Source organism: Protopterus annectens, chromosome 9.part0, assembly GCF_019279795.1.
Source record: "Protopterus annectens isolate FY-2018-M chromosome 9.part0, PAN1.0, whole genome shotgun sequence".
In the NCBI taxonomy this organism is placed as follows: domain Eukaryota; kingdom Metazoa; phylum Chordata; order Ceratodontiformes; family Protopteridae; genus Protopterus; species Protopterus annectens.
The window spans coordinates 1,589,068,337-1,589,091,429 of record NC_056743.1 but is presented as its reverse complement, the minus strand read 5'-3'; the positions used below and the strand labels follow the sequence as shown (position 1 = coordinate 1,589,091,429).

General features: G+C 44.2%; 1 protein-coding gene across 2 annotated transcripts in view; it reads right to left on the bottom strand.

The window, feature by feature from the left end:
• Positions 1-23,093, bottom strand: part of MAP2K7 (mitogen-activated protein kinase kinase 7) — a 2,576,186-nt gene that overhangs the window by 2,090,726 nt on the left and 462,367 nt on the right. For both annotated transcript variants that reach the window (XM_044084531.1, XM_044084532.1), the window contains one exon: positions 14,683-14,827. In XM_044084531.1, the coding sequence (XP_043940466.1) occupies positions 14,683-14,827 (145 nt within the window). The remainder of the gene's footprint in view (positions 1-14,682; positions 14,828-23,093) is intronic.

Below are 23,093 nucleotides of genomic sequence, written 5' to 3'. Positions count from 1 at the left end.
AGGGCTTTGTACTATTTTCCTTGCAAATAGCTGGGTTCTGGTGACCATTTGTTTGAAGTAGATGGTCAGATAGACCTGTTTTTCTGGAGTGAGAAATGTCATTTGGGAAGCTGTGTCCAAGCTTGCTCCCAGGAATACAATCTTTTGACTGGGCACCAGTTGTGATTTATTTTCGCTGTTTACGCTGATGGTGTACCCCCAATGAAGTGAGAAGGCTTTTTACAAATGCCAGGTGCTGAAATAGCAATTCCTGACTGTCTGCCTGAATCAGGCAATCGTCCAAGTTTGGGAAAATTTGGATATTTCTCTGCCTGCAATATGCAATGGCTGGAGCCAGGCACTTTGTGAATACTCTGGGAGCAGTAGATAAGCCAAAGGGAAGTGCAGAGAACTGATAGTGCATACAGCCTGCCCTGAAGCGTAGATATTTCTCGCATGACTCCCTTATGAGGATGTGCAGATAAAACTTTAAGTCTAGAGTGACTAACCAGGCATCCTTGGCTAGCATAGGGAGAAGCTGTTGCAGGTAAGCATCTTGAATTTTGGGACCACCAGAAAGGTGATGAGAATTGAGATCCAGGATTGGGCACCAAGAGCCCTCTTTTCTGGGCACCAGGCAAAGTCTGGAGTAGAAACCCTGCCCCATTTGTTCTACTGGAACAGGTTGAATAGCTCTGATATTGAGCAGGGAAAGCACTTGCTTTTGAGCCTCTTCCCACTGGTTTGGAGGAAGGTCTGGAAACCTGTTTGGGGGTGGCAGTGAATGGAAGTAGAATCTGTACCTCTGGGATACAATGTTTAGGACCCATCGGCCCTGAGTATTGGACATTTAGTTTTTTGCATGAAAGGCAAGTTTTCCTCCTAGGGGCACGAGTAATTGGGCAGGGCTGGGAAGGATAATTAAAAAGTCATTGTGAGCTTTTTCCATAAGGGGCGGCTTACCAGTCCCTGTTTTTGAAGTGGGAGCACTCCATTGTTTAGATCTCTGCATACCCTGAGACTGTAGTCTGGGTGGCCTGTTTCCCCTGGGTTTGAACTGAGAAGGCCTGGAAGGGGCTGGAAGGACCAGTTTTTAGAAAGCCAATGCCTACTGATTCTAGGTGGCTATACTTGTAAGAATTCTTTAACAGTTTGCATAGATTTAGCTTTTATTTTATTTATTTTATTTTATTTAACATTTGTTGACCGGGAAAGTCCGACTAGGTTCCACAGATCCTGTTTTCAGCGGAGGCCCGGGGAGAAATGCTCCAGAAGCATGTCTTTAGAATGTGGGAGGAAAACGGAGTACCCGGAGGAAACCCAGGCGAACGCAGGGAGAACATGCAAACTCCACACAGAAGGCACCCCAGCCGAGAATCGAACTGGAGAACCTCTTGCTGTGAGGCGACAGCATTAACCGCTGCACCACTGCGCCACCCTAACATTTTCTTCCATCTTTTTAAGAACCTCTTCTGCTTTGGTGCCAAACAGTCCTTAATTAAAAGGAGCGTCTAGTAATTTTGATTTGACATGATCTGGCAATGTTTGTTCCTTCAGCCAAGCGTGCCTTCTCAGTACAGACCCAGTGACTGCAGCCTTGTAAGATGCTTCAAGGGCATCAAAGCCACACGGCAAAGTATGCTTATTAACTTGGTTTGCAGAATGCATTAACTCTTGTAAATCTTTATTTTCTGCACAATCTGGAAGTAACCCCATTTTTTAATTAGTTCCATAATATGTTGCTGGTACTTCAACATGTGAAACTGGTAATTCAATGCCCTGATGGCAAGAGTTGCAGAGGTATATACCTTCTTACCCCATCTGTCTAAAGCTCTGGAATCCCTGACTGAAGGGGTAGGGTTTTTGGCTGTAGAAGCCTTAATACCTTTAGATCCCTGGGAAATGGTCTCTGGATCCGCAGTAGGATTCTTGAGGAGAAATTTGTGAGAATCAGGTACTCTGCAGTACCCGTCTGGTTTTCTAGGGGCAGGGGGTAAAAGTGTCTGGAGTAAGACTGGATTCCATGAAGACCATCTACAACATCCAGGACAGGCGTATAGCTACAGGCCTGTGCTGAGGCAACTCAAAATTCTCCACGTCTCTTTTTGAACTAAGGGTAGTCCTGGCATTCCCAACGGAAATGCCCTCTTCAAGTATGCAAGGTTTCACCAAAAGAAAAATCCTCTGGAGGGGAGGCAGAGGGAATGGATTCCTCTGCATCTAAATCCTCATAGGTTAAGGGCATGTCCTGATAATCAGAAGAGTCAGAGTCATCGGACTCCTGGTCTGTAGAATCAGAATGAAACTCAATTCTTTGTCTCTTAACAGGGGAAGGCTGGCTTCCCCTAATTAGGGTAATAAAGTCTTCAGCCATTCTAAGCACTTGTTTTTGTGGCATGGGAGCTACAGCATGCGCTTTGGTCGTCTGTTTTATAGGCATAGTGCATACTCTGGGCCTAAAACTCGGCAGTTTTAGCTAAAAATGAAGTTGGTTTAATTTGAACATCGGTAGGTCAGAAAACACCCTCAGAAGCCGGTGCCTGCACAGCGGTTCTTGACCCATCCAAGGTAGAGACATCTGCAGGTTCCATAGTCGAAGCATCTCGCAACATACCAAACTCCGAATGGGTCTCTGCAGAGGCCTGCGAATATGTAGAAGTGGGCATCAGGGGGTGCAAAGGCGCCTCACTGAGTACCGGCGGACTGACTAGCTTAACGGAAGCGTCGTCAGCAATTTTGGACATATGTGGTCTATCTTTACATTTTTTCGGAAGATTTGGTAGTCGGATGGCTTATCGAAGCATTTCGGAATACAGAGAATGAGAGCGTAAGAATTTAGCGACAAAGATTGCCCGACGAATGGTTCAAGCGTTAAACAAGACACAAAACCGACAGGGAGGGACATCGTGGTCTGGGCCAAAACAGGTGACGCAGTAAGAATGAAAATCTCTGAGGTATTTGCTTTCCACAGGCAAGACAATTGTTAACTTTTTCTGACATCGGTTAGAGCAAGAAAAAAGGATCCCCAATGGGGTACTTAACTTTAGAAGACTTCAGGTTTGAAACTCGAAAAACGAAAATGTCAGGTAGCGGCCGACCAGCACTTGCTAACTGCTTCTGCTTCGGGCTCCGCGGCAAGAAAGACTGATGTAATGGCGTCGGTTGCCTGTTTTATACCCCTGACAAAGTACAGTTTTGTACCTACCATAAATGTAGATGTCCGAACTGGATAGCATCTGCAGTCATAACAACTGGGTTGTCCTGTCGTCAGGCAGCCCTTCAGTCGGCCGGATTCCAAAGTCCGGGTCCGGCTTCGGCTGATGTCGCACTTCACCCGACGTCATCTCTGTTGGTCTTGGGGTATAAAAGCATCAGCCGACGCCATTTTCCTCAGTGTTTCTTGCCCCAGATGCCAGTAGCCCTCTTGAAGGCTAAAATTTGGATAGATGCCAATGTTTCCAAAAAGATAGATGTAAACACAAAATAAGCATGTATGTACATATATACAAACAAATACACCATAAAAGACTCCCCCCCACCAGCTAGCTATTAGGAGGGTAAACACCCTAGGAGTACCACAGAGGGGAAGGAGGGAGGGTAATCCTGACTGCAGATGCTATCCAGTTCGGACATCTACATTTATGGTAGGTACAAAACTGTACTATGTCCTTCATGGATGCATCTGCAGTCATAACAACTGGGTAGAATACCATAGCCAACTATGGGAGGAGGATAAAAGTAGATTATGGTGTGTTTAGGATCCCTTGCAGAACAGCAGTGGCAAACCCTGCTCGGGATCTGGAATATAGAGGCAAATTATAATGCTTGGCAAATGTATGCACTGAGGTCCAAGTAGCCGCCTCAATAATGTCTTTGGTTGCCACTCCTCGTAAGAAGGCTGTGGTAGTGGCTGTTGCCCTTGTAGAATGAGGTCTTATGTTCTGTGGAATTGGTTTTCCATGGAAGGAGTAACAGAATCGTATGCAATTTCCTATCCATTTGGAGATTGTCTGTTTGGAAATAGCTTTTCCTTCCCTTCCTGTTGCATAGGCTACAAAAGTTGGTCAGTCTTTCTGCTATTTTTGTTCTGTCCAAGTAGTAGCGTAGCTGTCTATGTACATCCAAGGTATGCAGAATTCTTTCCCTCTGTTTTGTGGGTTGGGAAAGAAGGTAGGTAGGTGGATTGCCTGGTTTAAAGACACTCTGGATACCACCTTAGGCATAAATGTAGGATTAGTCCTCATGGACACTCTATCTTGGTGGAAGATTAGGAAGGGTTGCACTGCCATTAAGGCCTGTAGTTCTGAAACCCTCCTTGCTGAAGTAATTGCCAGTAGGAAAGCAGTTTTCCATGACAGGTGTTGTAGGTCTGCTGTTGCTGCTGGTTCAAAGGGTGATAGTGTCAACTTTTCTAGCACAAAGTTTAAGTCCCAAGCTGGTAATGGTGGTTTCCTTGGAGGTTTTACATTCTTGATTCCTCTGAGGAACTGCCTGAGCAAAGGGTGCGAAAAAACAGGTGGATCAAAGCTGTATTCTGCTGAAATAGCTGATGCATGTATCTTGATGGAGGAGTAGGACAGGCCTGAATGAAGAAGTTCGGCCAGATACTCCAGAATGTTAGGCATATCTATGTTTGACATCTTTTCCTCTTTCCGTACTCCAGATGACAAACCTTTTCCATTTTCCAGCATAGTTCCTTCTTGTTGAAGGTCTGCGTGCTTCAAGAATAATGTCTTTAACTCTTTGGGAAAGTTCTGGATTAGCTGCTGCTATGTGATGTTCCATGCAGTCAGTTGCAACGTTTTTAGGTTTGGATGTATGATGCTGTAGTTGTTCTGAGTTAACATCAAAATCATCAGGGGTATTGGCCACATATTGTTCCGAGACATGCTCAACAGTGGGTACCAGTGTTGTCTTGGCCAGTTTGGAGCTATCAGTATTATCCTTGGACGTTCTTCCTTGATTTTTAGTAGTACTTTGTGTATCAAAGGAAGAGGTGGGAATGCATATGCTGTTAGGCCTTTCCAGCTGAAGGAGAGCGAATCCACTTTCCATGCTAGTGGGTGGAAAGTCCTTGTGCAGAATTTTTTGAGCTGGTGATTGAGAGGTGATGCGAATAGATCTATCTGAGGCATTCCCCATTTCTTTGAGATGGTCTTGAAGATGTCCGGGTGCAGCTTCCATTCGTGGGCATCCGATGTGGTTCTGCTTAATATGTCTGCTAGAGTATTTTCTTTTCCCGGTACAAATATTGCCTGTAACTGGATGTTGTAGCTGAGTGCCAGGGTCCACAGCTCCAAAGTCATTCTGCATAGGGGGTACGAATGAGTGCCTCCCTGTTTGTTGATGTACCACATGGCTGTGGTGTTGTCTGTCCTTATCATCAACTGGCCCTCTTTGAGAAATGGTTTGAACTTTTGGATTGCCAGTTTTACTGCCAGCATTTCTTTTAGGTTGATGTGCAGGTGAAGTTGATCCTGTGTCCACAATCCTTGCACGCATTTGTCCAGCATGTGGGCCCCCCATCCTAGGTCTGAAGCGTCTGTTGTGATGGTCTGGCTTGCTTGACATCTGCGAAAGGGAAGGCCTGGGTTTGACTGGCATGCCTGAGCCCACCATAGGAACTCCTGTTTTAAGCATGGAATTAGTGGGATTTCTGTTTCTAGGCTGTGTCTGTGTTGGGACCATAAATTCTTTATGTACCACTGTAGTTTTCTCATATGTAGTCTGGCAAATGGGACCAAGATTATGCATGATGCCATGAAGCCCAAGGCCTGCAGTACTTTTCTTGCTGTTAACTTGTTCAGTTTTGTTAGTGCCAAGAAGTAGAGGGAGCTCTTTTTGTTTTTCTGTAGTCAGGAATGCCATTTGTTTTACTGTGCCCAATTCCGCGCCCAAGAATGTCCTTGTTTGGGATGGTATCAGCCTTGACTTTTGTAAATTGACTGTGTATCCCAGTGCTTGTAGCAAGTAAATGACCCTTTGTAAATCTGTTGTCAGCTTGCTTTTGTTGTCCCCTTGTAGCAGGCAGTCGTCCAGGTATGGGTAAATTTGAATTCCCTGTAGTCTGCAATGGGCGATTACTGATGCCAGGCATTTTGTGAATACTCTGGGCGCAGTAGATAAGCCAAAGGGCAATGCTGAGAATTGATAGTGCTCTGATCCTGCAAGAAATCTGAGGTATCTTCTGCAGATTGGTCGAATGGGGACGTGCAGGTATGCCTCCTTGAGATCTAGAGTTACCAGCCAAGACTCCTTGCCCAGCATGGGAAGAAGTTGCTGTAGGGTCAGCATTTTGAATTTTGGGACAATGATGTATGTATTTAAGGTGGACAGGTCGAGAATTGGTCTCCAACTTTTTTCCTTTCTTGGAACTAGGAATAGTCTGGAGTAGAACCCCTTTCCTTGCTCTGCTGTCGGCACTCTTTCCACAGCTCTCATGTTTGCTAACTCCATTATCTGTTGTAGAACCTCTGTTTTTTGATTTGGAGGTAGATTTGGCATTCCTCTTTTGACTGGTAAAGTGTGGAAGTGAAACCGGTAACCTTGATCTATGGTTTGTAAAATCCACTTGTCTTTTGTTATGTAGTGCCAGTTCTTTGAGAATAAGGTTAACTTTCCGCCTAGAGGAGCTGCTATTTGTTCCCTGGTAGTTGGATTTAGGGTTAAGTCACTGTGGTTGTGCTGATGTAGTGGCAGTGGTTGTGTCTGTGCCTCTGTTGTTACCTTGCCACTGTCGTCCTCTGTAGGCACCTCCTCTGGATTGGTTTCTGCCTCTGGAACGTCTATTCCTGCCCCTTTGAAATTTTGTGGAGTCAGGAAAGGACCAATTTTTGGCAGGCCAGTTCCTGCTAAACCTTGGTGGTTGAACCTGCAAGAAATCTTTAACAGTTTGAACAGATTTTGCCTTTTCTTCCATTTTCTTCATAACCTGCTGGGCAGGTGTACCAAACAAACTTGTCTTATCCATAGGAGCATCTAGCAACTTAGCTTTAACATGATCCGGTAAAGCTTGCTCCTTTAGCCATGCATGCCTTCTTATTACTGTGCCAGTCATGGCTGATCTAAATGAAGCCTCCAGTGCATCATAGCCACATTTTAAGGAATGGTTGCTAACCTGTTGTATGTTATTTACCATTTCTAATACATGTTTCTTATCAAGAGATTCATCAGTGGTTAGTTTTTTAGTTAACTGATCAAGCATAAACTCTTGGCATTGTATCATGTGAAACTGACAGTTTAAAGCTCTAGCTGAGAGAGTAGCTGAAGTGTAGACCTTTTACCCCATCTGTCTAATGACCTTGCTTCCCTTTCAGAAGGAATAGGGTTTTTAGCTATGGTCGCTACTGCCTTGGGACCCTGGGATATAGTTTCGGGGTCTGCAAGTGGGGCCTTGTAAAGGTGGTGATGAGTATCTGGCACCCTGTAAAATCTGTCTGGTTTGGCAGGGGCTGGGGGTAAAGAGTCTGGAGCGGAGCAGACATCATTGAAAGCATCATCCACCACAGAGAGAACAGGAGGTATAGCTAAGGGCCTGTGCTGTGGGAGGTGCAGAAAGGTCCTAAGTCTTTTTCTGGAGTCTGAAAAATCCTGTTGCTGCCATTGGAACTGCTCTCGCATGGCATGTAAGGTTTCCCCAAAGGAGAATTCTTCTGGTGGGGAAGCAGCTGGAATGGATTCTTCAGCATCAGAATCTTCAAAATTGGAGAAAGGAGCCTCTGGCTGGTCAGTTATGTCTGATTCATCAGCAGAATCATCAGAGGACACTGGCTCAGGGGGCTCTGCCCTAGGTCTCTTCTCTGGGGGCTGAGAGGCCCTGTCTGGGTGAGATTGAGATCCTCTAATTAATGAAATTAAATCTTCTGCCAAAGTAAGCATTTGTGAACTAGAAGAGGGCCTGGTTGTGGGGGGTTTAACAGGCACTGTTTTAGTAGTCTTGGCTGCTTTAGCCCTGGCGAAGGCCTTAATGGACATGGCTGCTGGAGGCCTAGCAGCACCACGTGCTGGGGTAGAGACATCCAAGGGAATGGTGTCTGATAAGTCAGTGGCAACCACCGTAGTGGATAAAATTTCTGAGGCCGATTCAAGAGTGGTAGCAGGGGCCTCAGTTGTAGAGATAGGTTCAGCTGTACTTTGATCAGTTTTCTCGGTTTCGGCCGAAACCGAGACACTCGCGGTTTGCTTAACCATGGTTTCGGCCGAAACCGCGGACCGCAGTGTCGGTCTTTATCTTTGCGTTTTGGTGGATTGGGTAGTCGGAGGATCCGGCGGCATAATGTACGCAAAACAGAACCGAAAAACTGTTCTGCAAACTCCGAGCGGCGCCTAAGCGTTCGTCGGTTGAAAGAAGCACAGGCCGAACAGGCTGCTACGTCGTGGGCTGGGCCTAAACAAGGCAGACAGTAAGAGTGGAAATCTTTATGAGGTATTTGTTTCCCACAGGTTAAACAATTATTAACTTTTTCTGACATCGGCTGAGGCAAGAAAGAGTCCCCAACGGGGTACTTGGCTTTAGAAGTCTTCAAAGTAGTATTCGGTAGAAGTAATCTCTGGATCCGACCGACCGGCACTTGCGAACAGCTTCTGCTTCGGGCGCCACGCGGCAAGAAAGACTGAGGAAAATGGCGTCGGCTGATGCTTTTATACCCGAAGACCAACAGAGATGACGTTGGGTGAAGTGCGACATCAGCCGAAGCCGGACCCGGACTTTGGAATCCGGCCGACTGAAGGGCTGCCTGACGACAGGACAACCCAGTTGGTATGACTGCAGATGCATCCATGAAGGACATCCTGACGTCAAGGAAGAAGCGACAGCATCCGACGCAGAAATCCCAAGACTCTGGTATTCGGGCCGACTGAGGGCTACCTGCTGGCAGATAACCCAAGTGTGATGACTGCAACAGTGGAACACGAAGAACATCTTCAAGTTAGCTGGTGCAAATGAAGCAAATGTTGGCTTCTCTAACACAAACTTAAGATCCCAAGGAAAAAACACCAGTTTACTTGAAGACCTCTTTTGCAAAAACCCCTTTCAAAACCATTTTGACACAAGACTGCATCGAAAGAAGATGACCCATGGGCTGAAATGGCTGATAAATGAACCTTGACAGAGGAATAAGTCAGACCACAGGACAGTAACTCTCACTAATACTGTGAGATCAGAACACAACTAGCCCTGAATGGGTGCTGGTTATTTTGTCACAAACTAGAAAACCTTTCATTTGCTAGTATAAGGCTTTTTTGCCTCTATTAGTACCTGCTGCACTTCTTCAGTAAATGGGTGCCTACAAGGAATTAAGACCTTATCATCCAGGCAGTCAACTGAAGTTGATTGAAGTCAAGGTATATCAAACACCTCTGTTCTTAGGGGAGTAGATGCCTTCTGTGAGGAACCTTGTAGTAACTGCCCCTGGCAATTTCCAAAAGAAGGGAAAACCACAGTTGCCTAAGCCAGAAGGAAGTCACCTCAATGATCTTGTGGGGATTCCTTCTGAATCTTTAGAAGTATCTTGGATATTAGTGGAAAGGGTGGAAAAGCATACAGGAACACTCCTATCCAAAAAAAGGCATCTGTATTCCAGACCTTTACACATGTATTCCTGGAACAGAATCTTGCCAGTTGACTGTTCATAGAGGAAGGCAAAGAGATGCAACTTAAGGAACTCCCCGCAGATGGGATTAAATCTTGGAAGATCCGCTGACTTAGTTTCCATTCCTGAGGGTCTACTTTGGTCCTGCTCAGCTTGTCAGCCAAACAATTTTGCTCCGACACAAAGTAAGATGCATTCAGAGTGTGATTCTGTTGTAAAGCTATACCCCTAGCTAACACAGCTAGTGGAGCAATGGGGATGCAACCTGGCTTCCCTCATTTGTTGATGTATCACATTTTATGTAACAACTTGAAGAGATTCCAAGGACCAAAGATGACTCGGGAGATGGGTGCCTTGATCAGGGCAAGCATCTCAGACATTTACATGCCTGAGTTTGTCTTTAGTGTCCCACACACCTCTCTGCTTTCATCCTTCCGGAAACTGCTCCCAAAGTCTGACGCGTCTGTGGTGACTGCTTTGTAACAGGGAGGGGAGAAGGGGAGACCTGAATTTAACTATTTCTCTTCTGACAATCCCAACACTGGGATCTGAAAAGAAAGGGTGCTAGCATTAGGACCAGAGAGACTTCAGACACCACTCTCTCTCATGTCGAGTCTTGCCAGCGATATAAGAATCAGGGAAACCATGAGACTCAATAACTGAAGTTTGAGTAGAAAACCTTAGAAATTGATACAGATCTATTTCTTCTTGTGGAAGAAAAGCAGTGAACTGAGCTGTCTAGCTGACATCCCAGAAAGACTCCCAGCATGTGCTACTGATCACCCTAGAGAGATTTCTGACACTTTAAATGACTCTGCAAAGATAAGCTAGTTGTCTAAATATGGAAAAGTGTGGGCACCATGTAGCCTACAATGAGATCCAACTGGAGCAAGGCATTTTATGAACACACTTGGTGCAGTTGACAGTCCAAAGGATAAGGTGCAGAACTAATAATGTGATACAGACCCACAAAACCTTAAGAATTGTCTGAAGTCTGAATGAACAGAAATGTGATAAGATCTTTTAAGTCAAGTGTTACCAGGAAACTTGAGATAGGCAAAAGAACAGGTTGTGAAGTGACATGATTTTGAATTTGGGCACCATCACAAAAAAGTTTAGGCAAGATCCAGAACTAGTCTCAAAGCATTTTCTTTGGCCTTTAAAAGATCCTCGAATAAAAACCCTTCCCCACCTGAAGAAGAAGAACTGGTTCTATCACTCCTTGGGAAAGAATATGATGGAGAATGGGGAAAACGAGAATGATCTGGAGGATGAGACAACCTCAAAACGAGGAATTCCCTGCCATTTCCATATGTAACTTTGAATGGTCTTCAGATCCTTTTTGTCTGAAATTGTTTCCAAAGAGAAAAATGATATTCAGACCTTCTGGAAGAAGAAAAGTGGCCAGAGTAGGAGGGGGGGGGGTCACAAGGTCTCTTGAACAGACAGATTTGTTGGACTGTCCTTGGTTTTGGGAGGTTCGAGGTCTCTCTTGGAAATCCCCTTGCCATTTCTTCTTAAACATCTGCTCACATGTCTTTGGTTGAGACCATTTACTCTGTTCTTTTGCTAAAACTGGATGTAAAGTTAGAGAACCCATTGGAAATTTTGGAAAAGCAAGGCTGAAAATCTCAAGATAACCTGGATCGATTTTACCCCTTTCAAACTTTTTGATCACTTCGGCAGCACAGGGGTCAAAAACAATCTCTACAAAAAGGGGAGCTTAACATCTCATTTTATCATCTGGGAGGTTCAGAGACTGCAGCCATGCAAAATATCCTGAAAATAGTACCACTGACCAGAGCCTTAGAAGTAGGACCAACAGAATCATAGCCACTGTAAACAATGAGTAGTGGCCTGTGCGCCAGAAGAAACTAAGTTAAAGCACATTTTCTTCACAAGAAACTGCAGATAAAACAATCATACTTTCAGTTACTCAGAACAAACTAACATATGAGCCTCACAATTCAAAATTCTGAAAGTTAAAGTTTATTTCTATTAGTTTACCAGTGTAGTGCACTGATCTCCATGAACCATTTGCAGGCACATTCTGGGTAAACAGGATCCCATAATAAGTGAACAAAACATTTACAGATACAATAGCATGCTAAAAATGAATATATACACATACACAAATGCAAGAATATGCGACACCATGTCAAAACATGGATGAAAAAATAGAATTATGTTTAGCGTTATTGATAAGATGTAGCCATAATGACTGAGATGGTTTACACTAAGGATAGCAACATATCTCTATATAGAGGTACGGAGACATTAGAAGCAAGTAGAGTTGCAAGGAAGGATACCATGGGGAGAAGACAGAGAAAATGTGAAAGGCAATCACAGGGAAGAGGAGATGAAAAGAGTAGCACTATGGGAGAGACGCAGAGAAGAGGGGAGTAGTATGAATGAGAGGCAGTAAGTGGATGGCAAGATGAAAAGGATGAAACGGGGATAAATGGATGTGTGAGAGTTGTAAGGTTCATAACACGCCATGAATGAGTACAGCTGCACTTTGCTTGGTTATAGATGTTATACACCCCCCCCCCCCAACCTCATCAATTTTCCCAACCTTATCAAAAAGAGTAAGATTGGAAATAGCCAAGTGTTTAGCAGCAGTGGGATCAACTAAAGCTATAGCTGCTAGGTCAGGTTTGGTAGGTGTATAAAAACTTAAAAGACTGAGGAACACATCCTATCTGCCTTTTGGCAGTAACGCACATCCTCTAAAGCACACAGAAAAGGAGGAATGGGTGTAGGTTCTAGAAATTCCTTCTATAAGAACTCATAGTACTTCCTGAGGAACTGAAAAACTTCACTGTTCTCCCATTGAAAACTATGGCATATTCTAGCAACACAGCCAGAGAAAGAGAAACCCAACCCCCACACGGAATCAAACGGATTGCTCCTCTGAGTCTGAATCAGAAATCTTAGGAGAAAATACCATATCTGCTCCATCTTCCTGTTCAGACTCAGAATACTGTATTGAGTCAGGAAAGGAGGCGTCCCTCTTTCTCTTACCAAAACGACTTTACAAGAAGGATCAATAGTCTGAATTAAATACCGAGCTTAAGCCAGAGCCAGTAAACTACTAATGTTTTAAGGAAGTATGAGGAGGAGCAGACATGACAAGAAAAATGGGCCAACCGTGTTCCTAGTGGCAGCAGTTGCTTTCCCACAGATGGGCGCAGCATTCTGACAACAGGGAAGCCTTCCCTGTTCCCTCTTCCAGGACCAACAAAAATGATTCTCCACTACCCAGTGAGGGGACCCCAACAGCCAGAGGACATGGCTAACCCCTGATCCATAGTGTCTGTAAGGTGCTACATCAGAGGAATATGGCATAAAGGACAAACGGCCTGAAGTACAACAAATGGTCACAGAACTGACACCCACCTGTGGCTGAGGCAAACTATTACTCTGCTGTGGTAGCAAAGGCTATTTACTAAACTTACTTTCTGACCAAGCATGGGACCAGTAGTTCATTCCATGGTCAGGCCATAAATGGTGCTTCTTTCCCAGGGAAGACTAGCAGCAAATGCCAATAAAAACTGCAAGTCTTTTAAAGTCACTTTTTCACACACAAAAAAAAGCACTTTAAAACACCTTCCCAGCCCCCAAAATCAAAACAAGTTTTCCACAGAAATATTTTCCGTTACTTTACACAACTTTCCAACTGATAAGGGAAAAATAGCACTCCCGTTTAAAAGTACGATATGGTCTCACTTCTAGCTTAAAATAAGCTTCCTGAAGAGGAAAGTGATAAAACACAAATAGTACTTAAAAAAAAGGAATGTTTTTCCCCAAAGGGAACCTGTCTGCCCAGCAAAGGAACAGCACCAAGCAAGCAGTCGATCCTCGAAAGCCTTACAAGAGCATACTCTTCAGTAGCAATAAAGCTTTGAAGGGCTTGGCATCCATGCCTATCTTTCAGTCAGTTCAGCTCAAGCTGACTGACATTTTGGGCACATGGAAAGTGCCCTGAAGCTTTGGAAGCTGACTAGCTGTTATATCTTTGACAGGATATAACCCATATAGCTAAAGGTACTGCAGCAATGACAAATGATTAACATTAGTTGGTTCACAATTTCAGAGTGCTAATTTAAAATGCATCTTCTAATGACAAAAAATGTTTAAAACCTCATTTGAACTTCTAAAGCAAAATTCTACCACTATACCCCTCACTCAGACAGCACACTCCACAAAACGATCAACTCTGAGTCGCTGCACTTTAGAAGTAAGACAAGATACTTTGTCAGCACCCCTTTTATGTCACTTAAGATGCCATTAAAATAATGGATGTTGCTCAGACTTCACAAAATTAGACACCACCATGCTAAAAGGTGGTACTCTGGAACAATGCAGTTTGCATTAATCTGGGTTCAAATCCATACACAAACATTTTAGTGCCCACAACCATCGCTTAAAAATGCCATTCAAAATAATGAATCATGCTCAGACTTCACAAAATTTGACACCACCATGCTATAAGGTGGTACTCTGGAACAATGCAGTTTGCATTACTCTGGGTTCAAATCAATACACACATTTTAGTGGCCACAACCATCACTTGAGTGTTACTGTTGTTGGCTGCCCACATCCTAACACTTTTCTCCGTTTTGTTACAAAGTAATCCTATTAAGCCAGCGTATACCCACAAAACCGCACAGCTCATAGAAAGTTCCAACTAAGTATGACAAGAACTCTGGAGGGTAGTGATACTGCTTACAGAATAAATGACTGTAAAACAGGAATTCATTGCTGAAATACTCCTAAGGTAAGATGACTATTCTTAACTCCAAGCTCACTAACACAGAGTAACCATCTGGAAAATAAAGTCCTCCAATCAAAAAAGTTGAAAAGTTATTTCTAATGTCTCTGGAAAACACCAGGGAGACATAAGACTTTCACTTTTCTGAAAACACCAACAGCTTCAATCCCATGTCAGCTACAACACTCAAGTGAATTATTTACTACACTATTTTAACATTCTATAGGCAGTCAAATCCCTCTTTCAAACTAATCAGTACTATATCCTAAAAACACTTAATAGTGAACTAGTCCGGGAATTCTACGAAAGGTCTGATTTTAATGCATCTGAACTGCTTACCTCTCTGTGCTCCTTTGCATTGTGAAGCCTGGCTGAGGGAGAGACAGCGTGTGGCGGGGTCGAACCTGATGCTGGTGGTGTGGTGGAGTGTTCTCTGATGGTACTGCTCGGCTGTTGCCATCATTTGTTAAAGGAAGCTGCAGAGCTACAAGTACAGAAAAGACCAATGTAAATTGTTGTATATACCACTCCTAGGACAGACTGCATAAGCACGCTCACTGTCCAGACAACTCTGAGCGCCCTAAGCAATGTAACCATAAGTATGGTAATGAATATCAAATGCAAACTGCTCTTATTTAACTCTATATCAATGTAAACAGCAAGGAATGCAACATGTACAAACTGCTTAAATAAAACAGATGAGGAAAATCAGAGGCAGACCTACAGTTCCCAATTTGGAGCACATTTCACACAAGAAACTAAGCAGTCAGCAAATATCTGCCAAGATGAGCACCTGCAAAACACTTCACATTCCATATAAGAGCACTACTTATGAGTACACTACTCAGAACTGAAAAAATGTCCACTGCTTCACATACAATGCAGTATAACCTGTTTATGTAGCCCTTCCTTTTCACAAGGAACTTCTCCAAAATTAACCAGCCATTTTAATGGTAGAAGTACAGTCCTCCTCAAACCCACCACTGTTACTGCCTTTATACTATGATTTGCTTCTCATTGTAGCCATGGCAAATACTGCTCTGGAGCTGTGTGTGAAAAAAGGCTCTATTCGTAATCTAGAAAGTATACAACTGCAAATGGAGAAATTAACCGGAAACAAAATGCGGCCTTAACTAACCACACTTGCTAAACATTTTGTACTTCAAATTTATTGTAGTGCTACTGCCAATTACTTCTCATAAAAGAGCTTTTTTGTTAAAAGAAAAAACTATTCCTAACCTGGTTCTCTGGCACAGAGGAAAAAAAAAGCCCTAACTGCCACCCAGACAGCCAAAGATCAATTAGCTTGGGGAGCTGAACAGCACGGAGAAGTGGCCAAGAAATGCTTCATTTACAATGGTGGGAGTCTGAGGAGGATTTTAGTGGCTCCTCACCCTGTGGTGAATAGGCACTACAGATGAAAGGCAAAGGACGATCCCTGAAGAGAGCTCCAAGGACATGAGCAGGTACGCTCAAACCAGTGCAGTAAGTAGCCCTTGCAGAGGCATGTCAAGCAGTCAAGACTCCCCCAACAGGGGCACAGGTGGTCCTCTTGCAGTGATGCACCCACATTACCAAAAGGGGTGGGATTAAGTCACAGCTACAAGAATGCCCTAATGGGTGCCAGTATGAATGCTCCATGACTGGCTTTAGCTTCACAAGAAAAGAATGGGCTGGAAATAGCTCTCAACCCCTTTGGAATGAATAGGCCAAAAGAACATAGGAACAATACCAGGTAAGCAATCACAAGGACTGAGAGATGCCTATCCATATACACCTTACACGCACTTAAAAGTTCATGCCTCCCTCCTCTTAAGGTTCACCTCCAAAATCCTGCAAGGCTATCCATGACAACCCTGACATTAACTTGTGTCTACCCATCCAGTCAAAAACTACCCTTAAAAATAGTCAAAGCAATACTTGATTTCACCCTACCACAGTGGTAACTTACTACCCACTGAGAATATCCCAAGTTCAGCACTTTTCTCACCAGCAAGTTTTGATTTGTCGGTGCAGATTTAGACTCCTAGAGTGGGTATTTATAAAGCCACTGGTTTTGCAAAGAAACAAGAAGCCAAATAGGCCGGGTTCTTTCATGTCTTAGAGAGCGACCGGTCACAGTGCATCCTGCAGGCTTCTGACTATACAGAGATGCAAGTTCATCATTTGAGACAGCTGAAGGATTTAAAGCCTTTAACATTCCTGGAAATTGATCTTTTCTTTTTTTCCCCCAGCTGAGTGATGTGCTTTGATTTCTGCATACCAAAAATGGCACCGAATATAATGATGGGTCTGACAAGGTTAAAGTAAAATGGTAGGATGACTTTGGATCTTGTAAGACATTCCCTTGAAAACTGGATGACTTCTTGGTCGAAGATATTTCCCTTGGAAATTGGCTGGGACAGACAAAAGGATTTCTTGATTAGAGAGAAAACAATTAATTGAACTGTCCACTTAAGTACCCAGGTCTCATACTCAGCATGATTAATTGAACTGTCCACTTAAGTACTCAGGTCTCTCATACCCATATACAAAGAGCTGACAGTTGGCAGGAAACGGGGCCCAAAAACATTAAAAAAAAATTGAATGAATGAGAGAAACACAGACATTCTCATGCATCCAAGTAATTAAGATTTTACCACGTACATGCATGAGTTCTACCACTGCTCGATACCAAGGCCAACTTAAAGCCCAGATTGATGATAACCTCCTCTTTGATTAAGCAATTATAAGCAGAGCTTCAGAAATAAACACGAGGGCAAAATCTTCAATCTCTTAAAGTTTCTGCTGTCACAGTGTACACTTTCTAGGGCACAGTGGCATTAGTGACAGTTATTTGTAGGTGCAGACAGCAATGGTTTGATAAAGGCTGTAGATCAGAGCAGAATGGTCTTAAGCCCTAAGGAGGACACCCTCAGCATAACAGTCAGGGTTAACTGTGGTCCTTCTCCAGTAGGACCCTCAGCCCAGTCTTTGGGTTGCCTGACAACTCCACAGTGGAGGCTGTCGGGGAGCAATCTGCCCATTCACCTGGCTTCGTGGATGTATGTCACACAGGACAAGTGGGCACTGGCTGCTGTATCCAAATGCAGTTACATTCCCTTTCTATCACTGCCCGGACCACTGTCTCATTCCTTTCTTCACATCCTACCTTAAGATTTATGATCGGAAAATAAGGTGTTAAGCTTTAACAGCTAACCCAAGGTTCCAATGGACCAGCATAACTTTTACTTCAGGTTCTTCGCTTAGGTTAAAAATGAATCTTGGACCTCTACTAGACAACAGCAACTTAAACCAGTACCTTTCAAAAGGGACACTTGTGTCGTTTTGTTGGAATCCATCCTTCACTGCCTTCAAGAGAGACAGAATGTGCTCTTTGGACCAAGACTACTATCTGTACATAAGAGCAAAGGAGTCTTGTAGGTTTGCATGTTGACGCAGAAGCCATCAGACTATTCCTTTTGGTCTTACCTCTGTGTTCTGCCCCTCAGACAACGGTATAATGGACGGAATGCACAAGGAAAAGTTCTGAACCAACCTTTGGCATAAAATCCTGTTTAGTCCTCTGGGGCACCATATCCTTGCAGCTTGGGAACTTTAAGACAGTTGTGGCCATGACAGCATCGACTTTAGGTTTAGAGGAAAGCACTGGTCAGTCCATGGCTAGCTGGAGGTTTCTATCTAGTATTTACTTGAACCAGGGGCCCGCAATCTGGGTTCTTCCGTGATGTCTTCACCTCCCAGGTTCATAACTTTATTTGGTGGTGGGACCATCCAAGAGACTGAATCAGGGGACTGGAAGATTTCAAGGATGAGATCTGACAGAGAGAAACCTGTGGGGGTAAACCCACCTCAACCTGAACCATTTTGAGGATCACACTCAATACAAGATCCTCTAGCAGAAGTGTTGAGAATTCTATGTTTTCATCCTCAGCTACATCAACCTCAACTCCAACTGGCAAACACCTACCCCACAGACTGGGACAGAACTGTCATGGCTAAACAGATGAGACAGACATCAATGAAGAAGGCTCCATCACCCTGAAAGTGTGGTCATCAGGAAGACCCAGGTCACAGGACACTACCCTGATATCAGGAGCACAGGTCAACCCTGAAAAGGCCAGCAGTGTTAACCCAGGAAACCAGTGGGTCATCTTTGCTTGAAACCTGCAGCAGAAGAGAAAGTGCTGCACTCAGTTCAAGTCAGAAAGGTGACATGGGACCACATTTGCTGCAGTGAAAGGCCTCCAACATTTTACTACATTCACAATCGATGGTAAAGGGCATCATAAACCTATCATATATATTTAAAAAAAAAGGTGATTCAAGGACTCTGTTCAGATTCTGAAGTCACAGATCTGTTACTGCTGTACCCAAGATCTCAGCTGTTTAGGACAAACCTGAACGGAAAGGAAAACTCCTACACGTATGGTACTTTTTGCTGGGAATAGCAAACTCCTGCTCTGAACACAGCAGCTAATTCTCTGTCTTCTCTGGTTTGGGAAACCAGTCTCTGCCTTTTAAGGTTGAAGAACATGCACAAACTCCTCAAAGAAATGCACCTTCCATAAGACACTTCAGACCTTTAGAATGCCCGTCTTTGGATCAGTATTATTTCACCCCAAATTCTGTCATTTTGAACTCTGGATTCTTTAGAATCATTTTTATCCACAATGACAACTACTGGCACAAAAACTTCTGCAACAAAATAGCATACTAAATGGCAAAGAACTGCCACAACAAACAGATTCATAGGTGTGCACTGGGCTAATGGCCCTGAAGCCTTTACAAGACTAGCCCACAGAAGTGCCCTAGTATCATGCTGCCCGACGTTAGTTCCCAGTGCCTCTATCAAGTAGAATCACTGGAGTGATCCGCGAGATGAACTTTCTATTTCCCATCCACTCAAGATTTCTCTTGAAGAGGGCCAGTGAGGTGCACTGCTTGACATGTATGGGAAGTCAATTCCAGAGCATGGGCAGTCTCTGGGTTATGAACAAGTCCCTCCAGCATGTTCTGTTGACTGTGGTAATGAGGTTGAGGTCTCTGGAGCGTGTGGTGTGGAGGGATTGGGATTTCTTTAGATGTAGCATTTCTGAGAGAGCTGAGTCAGACACGGATTGCAGAGATTGCCTCTTAGTAGATGCTGGAGTTTTGAGTGTGTGTAGGACATGTGTTGAAGGCCTAGGATATCCTCTTCGCGAGGTACTTGTGGCCTTTCCAGCTGTTGCATGTGTCTAGTGAGGTACATGCCAAATGGGACATTATACTTTATGAGTGGCCTAATGAGGGAAGAGTAGAGAGAGAGACGATGACCTCTTTCTTCCTTGATGCAAAACCCTTGGTAATGAAATTTGCCACATATGACTTTCTGACCACACTGGCAATGTGGTGGTCGAAGGAGAGGTTGCTGTCAACGTGTGTCCCCAGATCTCTTATAACATCTTCAATGGGCTCCCATAGATGTGGTAATTAGTGGAAACAGAGTTCTTTCCAAAGGGGATGACTATGCATTTTTTGGCATTAAGCTTAAGGCCATGGTTGACACCAGTCATTGGTCTCAGTGAGGCCTTTCTGTAGGATGTCTACATCACTTGGGAAGATAACGACTACCAGCTTGCAGTAGTCTGTGAACTTGGTCAGCCAGAGTCCCACCGTGTTGGCCTGGTCTTCTGAGAAGTAGATGCCAAACAGGAGAGGACCCAGGACCAATCCCTGTGGGACTCCACTTTTAACTGGCTGGGATTCTGACTTGGGAGTCCACTACTTTCACACTGTGGGTTATGTGAGCCAATCTACAACCCACCTTGTAATATAGGGGTTGATGCATAGTTTGGGGAGTTTCTCAATAATTCCCCGAGTGTGGAATGATATCACAGGCCTTGGCTAGATCGAAGTAGGCTGTATAAACTGCCTTGCCTTCACCCACAGCTCTGGTGACAGACTCAAAGTAGTCAACCAGGTTGAGCAGGGCATGATCTACCTTTCACAAAAACAGAAGTACAGCTGTGTACACTGACCATAAATGTAGATGTTCGAGTGTGTTCACTGTTGCAGTCATTACATTTGGGTAGCCCTCAGTCGGCCTGATTAACAAAGTCTTGGGTCCTGCATCGGTTGCTGTCCCTTCTTCCATGACGCCAGGGGTATAAAACATGCAGCCAACGAGATTACATCAGTTTTTCCTGCCCCAGATGTCAGGTGCCCCCTAACGGGAAGCAATTAAATCTATAATACAAGGATATACCTCCAACAAAAATGCAAATACAACAAAAAGATTTTTGAGCATATAAGTGAGAGTATAAGTATAGCCAAAAGAGGAAAGGGGGCTGGAGGGAGGGTAAAGTACAGTTGTGTACCTACCATAAATGTAGATGTTGGAGTGTATTCACTGTTGCAGTCATTACTCTTGGGTTATGTTGCTGGCAGGCTACCCGCAGTCGTCCTGAATTCCAAACTCTTCGTCCGGCGTCGGTTGCTGTCACCTCTTCCCTGACGTCAGTGCGCCAGGGGTATAAAAGATGCAGCCAACACCATTTTCTTCAGTTTTTCTTGCCCCAGATGAGAGGTGCCCCCAAAAGGGTAGGCTAAACATTATGCCAATAAACATGCATGCACTAAGGTAATCATTTCCTTCATCTACAAGCAAATACACCACATAGGTTGTATAGAATAGAGAAGTACAGATAAGACCCAGCAAAAGAAAGGGGGATGGTGGGAGGGTAACCTGGACTGCAACAGTGAATACACTTGAACATCTACATTTATGGTAGGTACACAACTGTACTATGTTCATAGTGTTTCACTGTTGCAGTCATTACTCTTGGGTTGAATCCCAAAGCTGAGGATGGGTGGCTGGGGCTAAATAGGATTAGGAGAGGCTATGAGGCCCTGCAGAACTGCAGTGGCAAAGCCTGCTCTGGATTTAGAGTAGAGAGGTAAAGGTGTGCACCAAACTCCAAGTTGCAGCCTCTAAGATGTCTTTGGTTGGTACTCCTCTGAGGAAGGCTGCTGCTCTGGTTGAATGTGGCCTAATGTCCTTAGGCACTGATTTTCCATGTTGTAAATAGCAGAAATGAATGCAATGGCCTATCCATTTTGAAATAGTCTGTTTTGAGATAGCCTTTCCTTGTGATCCTGCAGCATATGCCACTAAAAGTTGCTCAGTCTTTCTGAAAGCTTTAGTTCTGTCCAAGTAGAAGCGTAGCTGTCTGTGCATGTCCAAAGCATGCAGAAGTCTCTCACCCTTGTTCTGTGGGTTTGGATAAAAGGTAGGCAAGTGAATGGTTTGGTTAAAGGCCACATTGGACACCACTTTAGGCATAAATGTCTGATTTGTCCTCAGAGAAACCCTGTCTGGATGGAAAATGATAAAAGGTTCCATAGCCATGAGTGCCTGCAACTCCGAGACTCTTCTTGCAGAGGTTATTGCTAGGAGCAGAGCTGTTTTCCAGGATAAGAATTTTATATCAGCTGTTGAGGCTGGCTCAAAAGGAGGCAGTGTGAGTCTTTCCAAGACATAACTGAGGTCCCATGCAGGTATTGGTGCTCTCCTTGGAGGTCTTACGTTTTTGGCTCCTCTGAGGTACTGCCTTATTAAAGGATGAGAAAAGATAGGTAGTTCTGTATTGTGATGGGCTGAAATGGCAGAGGCATGGATCTTAACTGATGAAAAGGATAGGCCTCTGTCCAGCATCTCAGTTAAGTATTGTAAAATCTGAGGAATGTTTGGTACAAACGTGTCAATTCCTTGTGCCTGGTTTCAAGCACAGAATCTCTTCCATTTTTCTGCATAAGATTTTCTGGTACTGGGCCTCCTGGCCTCCAAAATAACATCCATCACAGCTTTGGACAGAGGAGTGTTCTGAATGGCTACATTATCCGCCATGCTGCCAGATTTAAGGTCCTGAGTTGGCTGTGCAGGATCTGATTATTTTGTTGGGTCAGTAAGTGAGGAATTTGAGGCAATGTCCAGGATGGACCTTGAGACAAGTTCTTTACGATTTGAGTACCAGTGCTGGCATAGCCAGTCTGGGGCAATCAGTATAATTTTTGGCTTCTCTTGTCTGACCTTTAGGAGTACCTTGGGAAGGACAGGCAGTGGAGGAAAGGCATATACTGTTAGGTTTTTCCAGCTGAAGGATAAGGCACCCACTTTCCATGCTTGCTTGTGATAAGCCCTTGTGCAGAATCTCTGTAGTTGGCAGTTGTGAGGGAAAGCAAATAGATCTATGTCTGGGCATCCCCATTTCCTTGTTATAATGCTGAAGACTTGTGGATCTAGTTTCCACTCGTGGGGATCCACGAGGTTTCTGCTTAGTTCATCTGCCAGAGTATTTATCTTTCCTGGCAGGAATTGTGCTTGCAGGTGAACTTGATAAGTCAATGCTGTGTCTCACAAAGTCATGGCTTGTCTGTAGAGGGGGTAGGAATGCGTGCCTCCCTGCTTGTTTATGTACCACATTACTGTAGTATTGTCAGTCTTTATCAGTAGTTGTCCTGGATGAAGTAGATCCTTGAAAGCTGTCAGGGCATTTTGAACAGCTAGCATCTCTTTTTGATTGATATGAAGATGCATCTGTCTTGAGGGCTTACGTGCCCTGAATACATTTTTCTGCCATGTGGGCACCCCCAGGCATAATGTGATGCATCCGTTGTTAGTGTCTGCCTGGCTGTGGGTAAAGTGAATGGCTGTCCCTTGTTGTGGTGACAGGCCTGTGCCCACCATCGAAACTCCTGTTGCAGGCAGG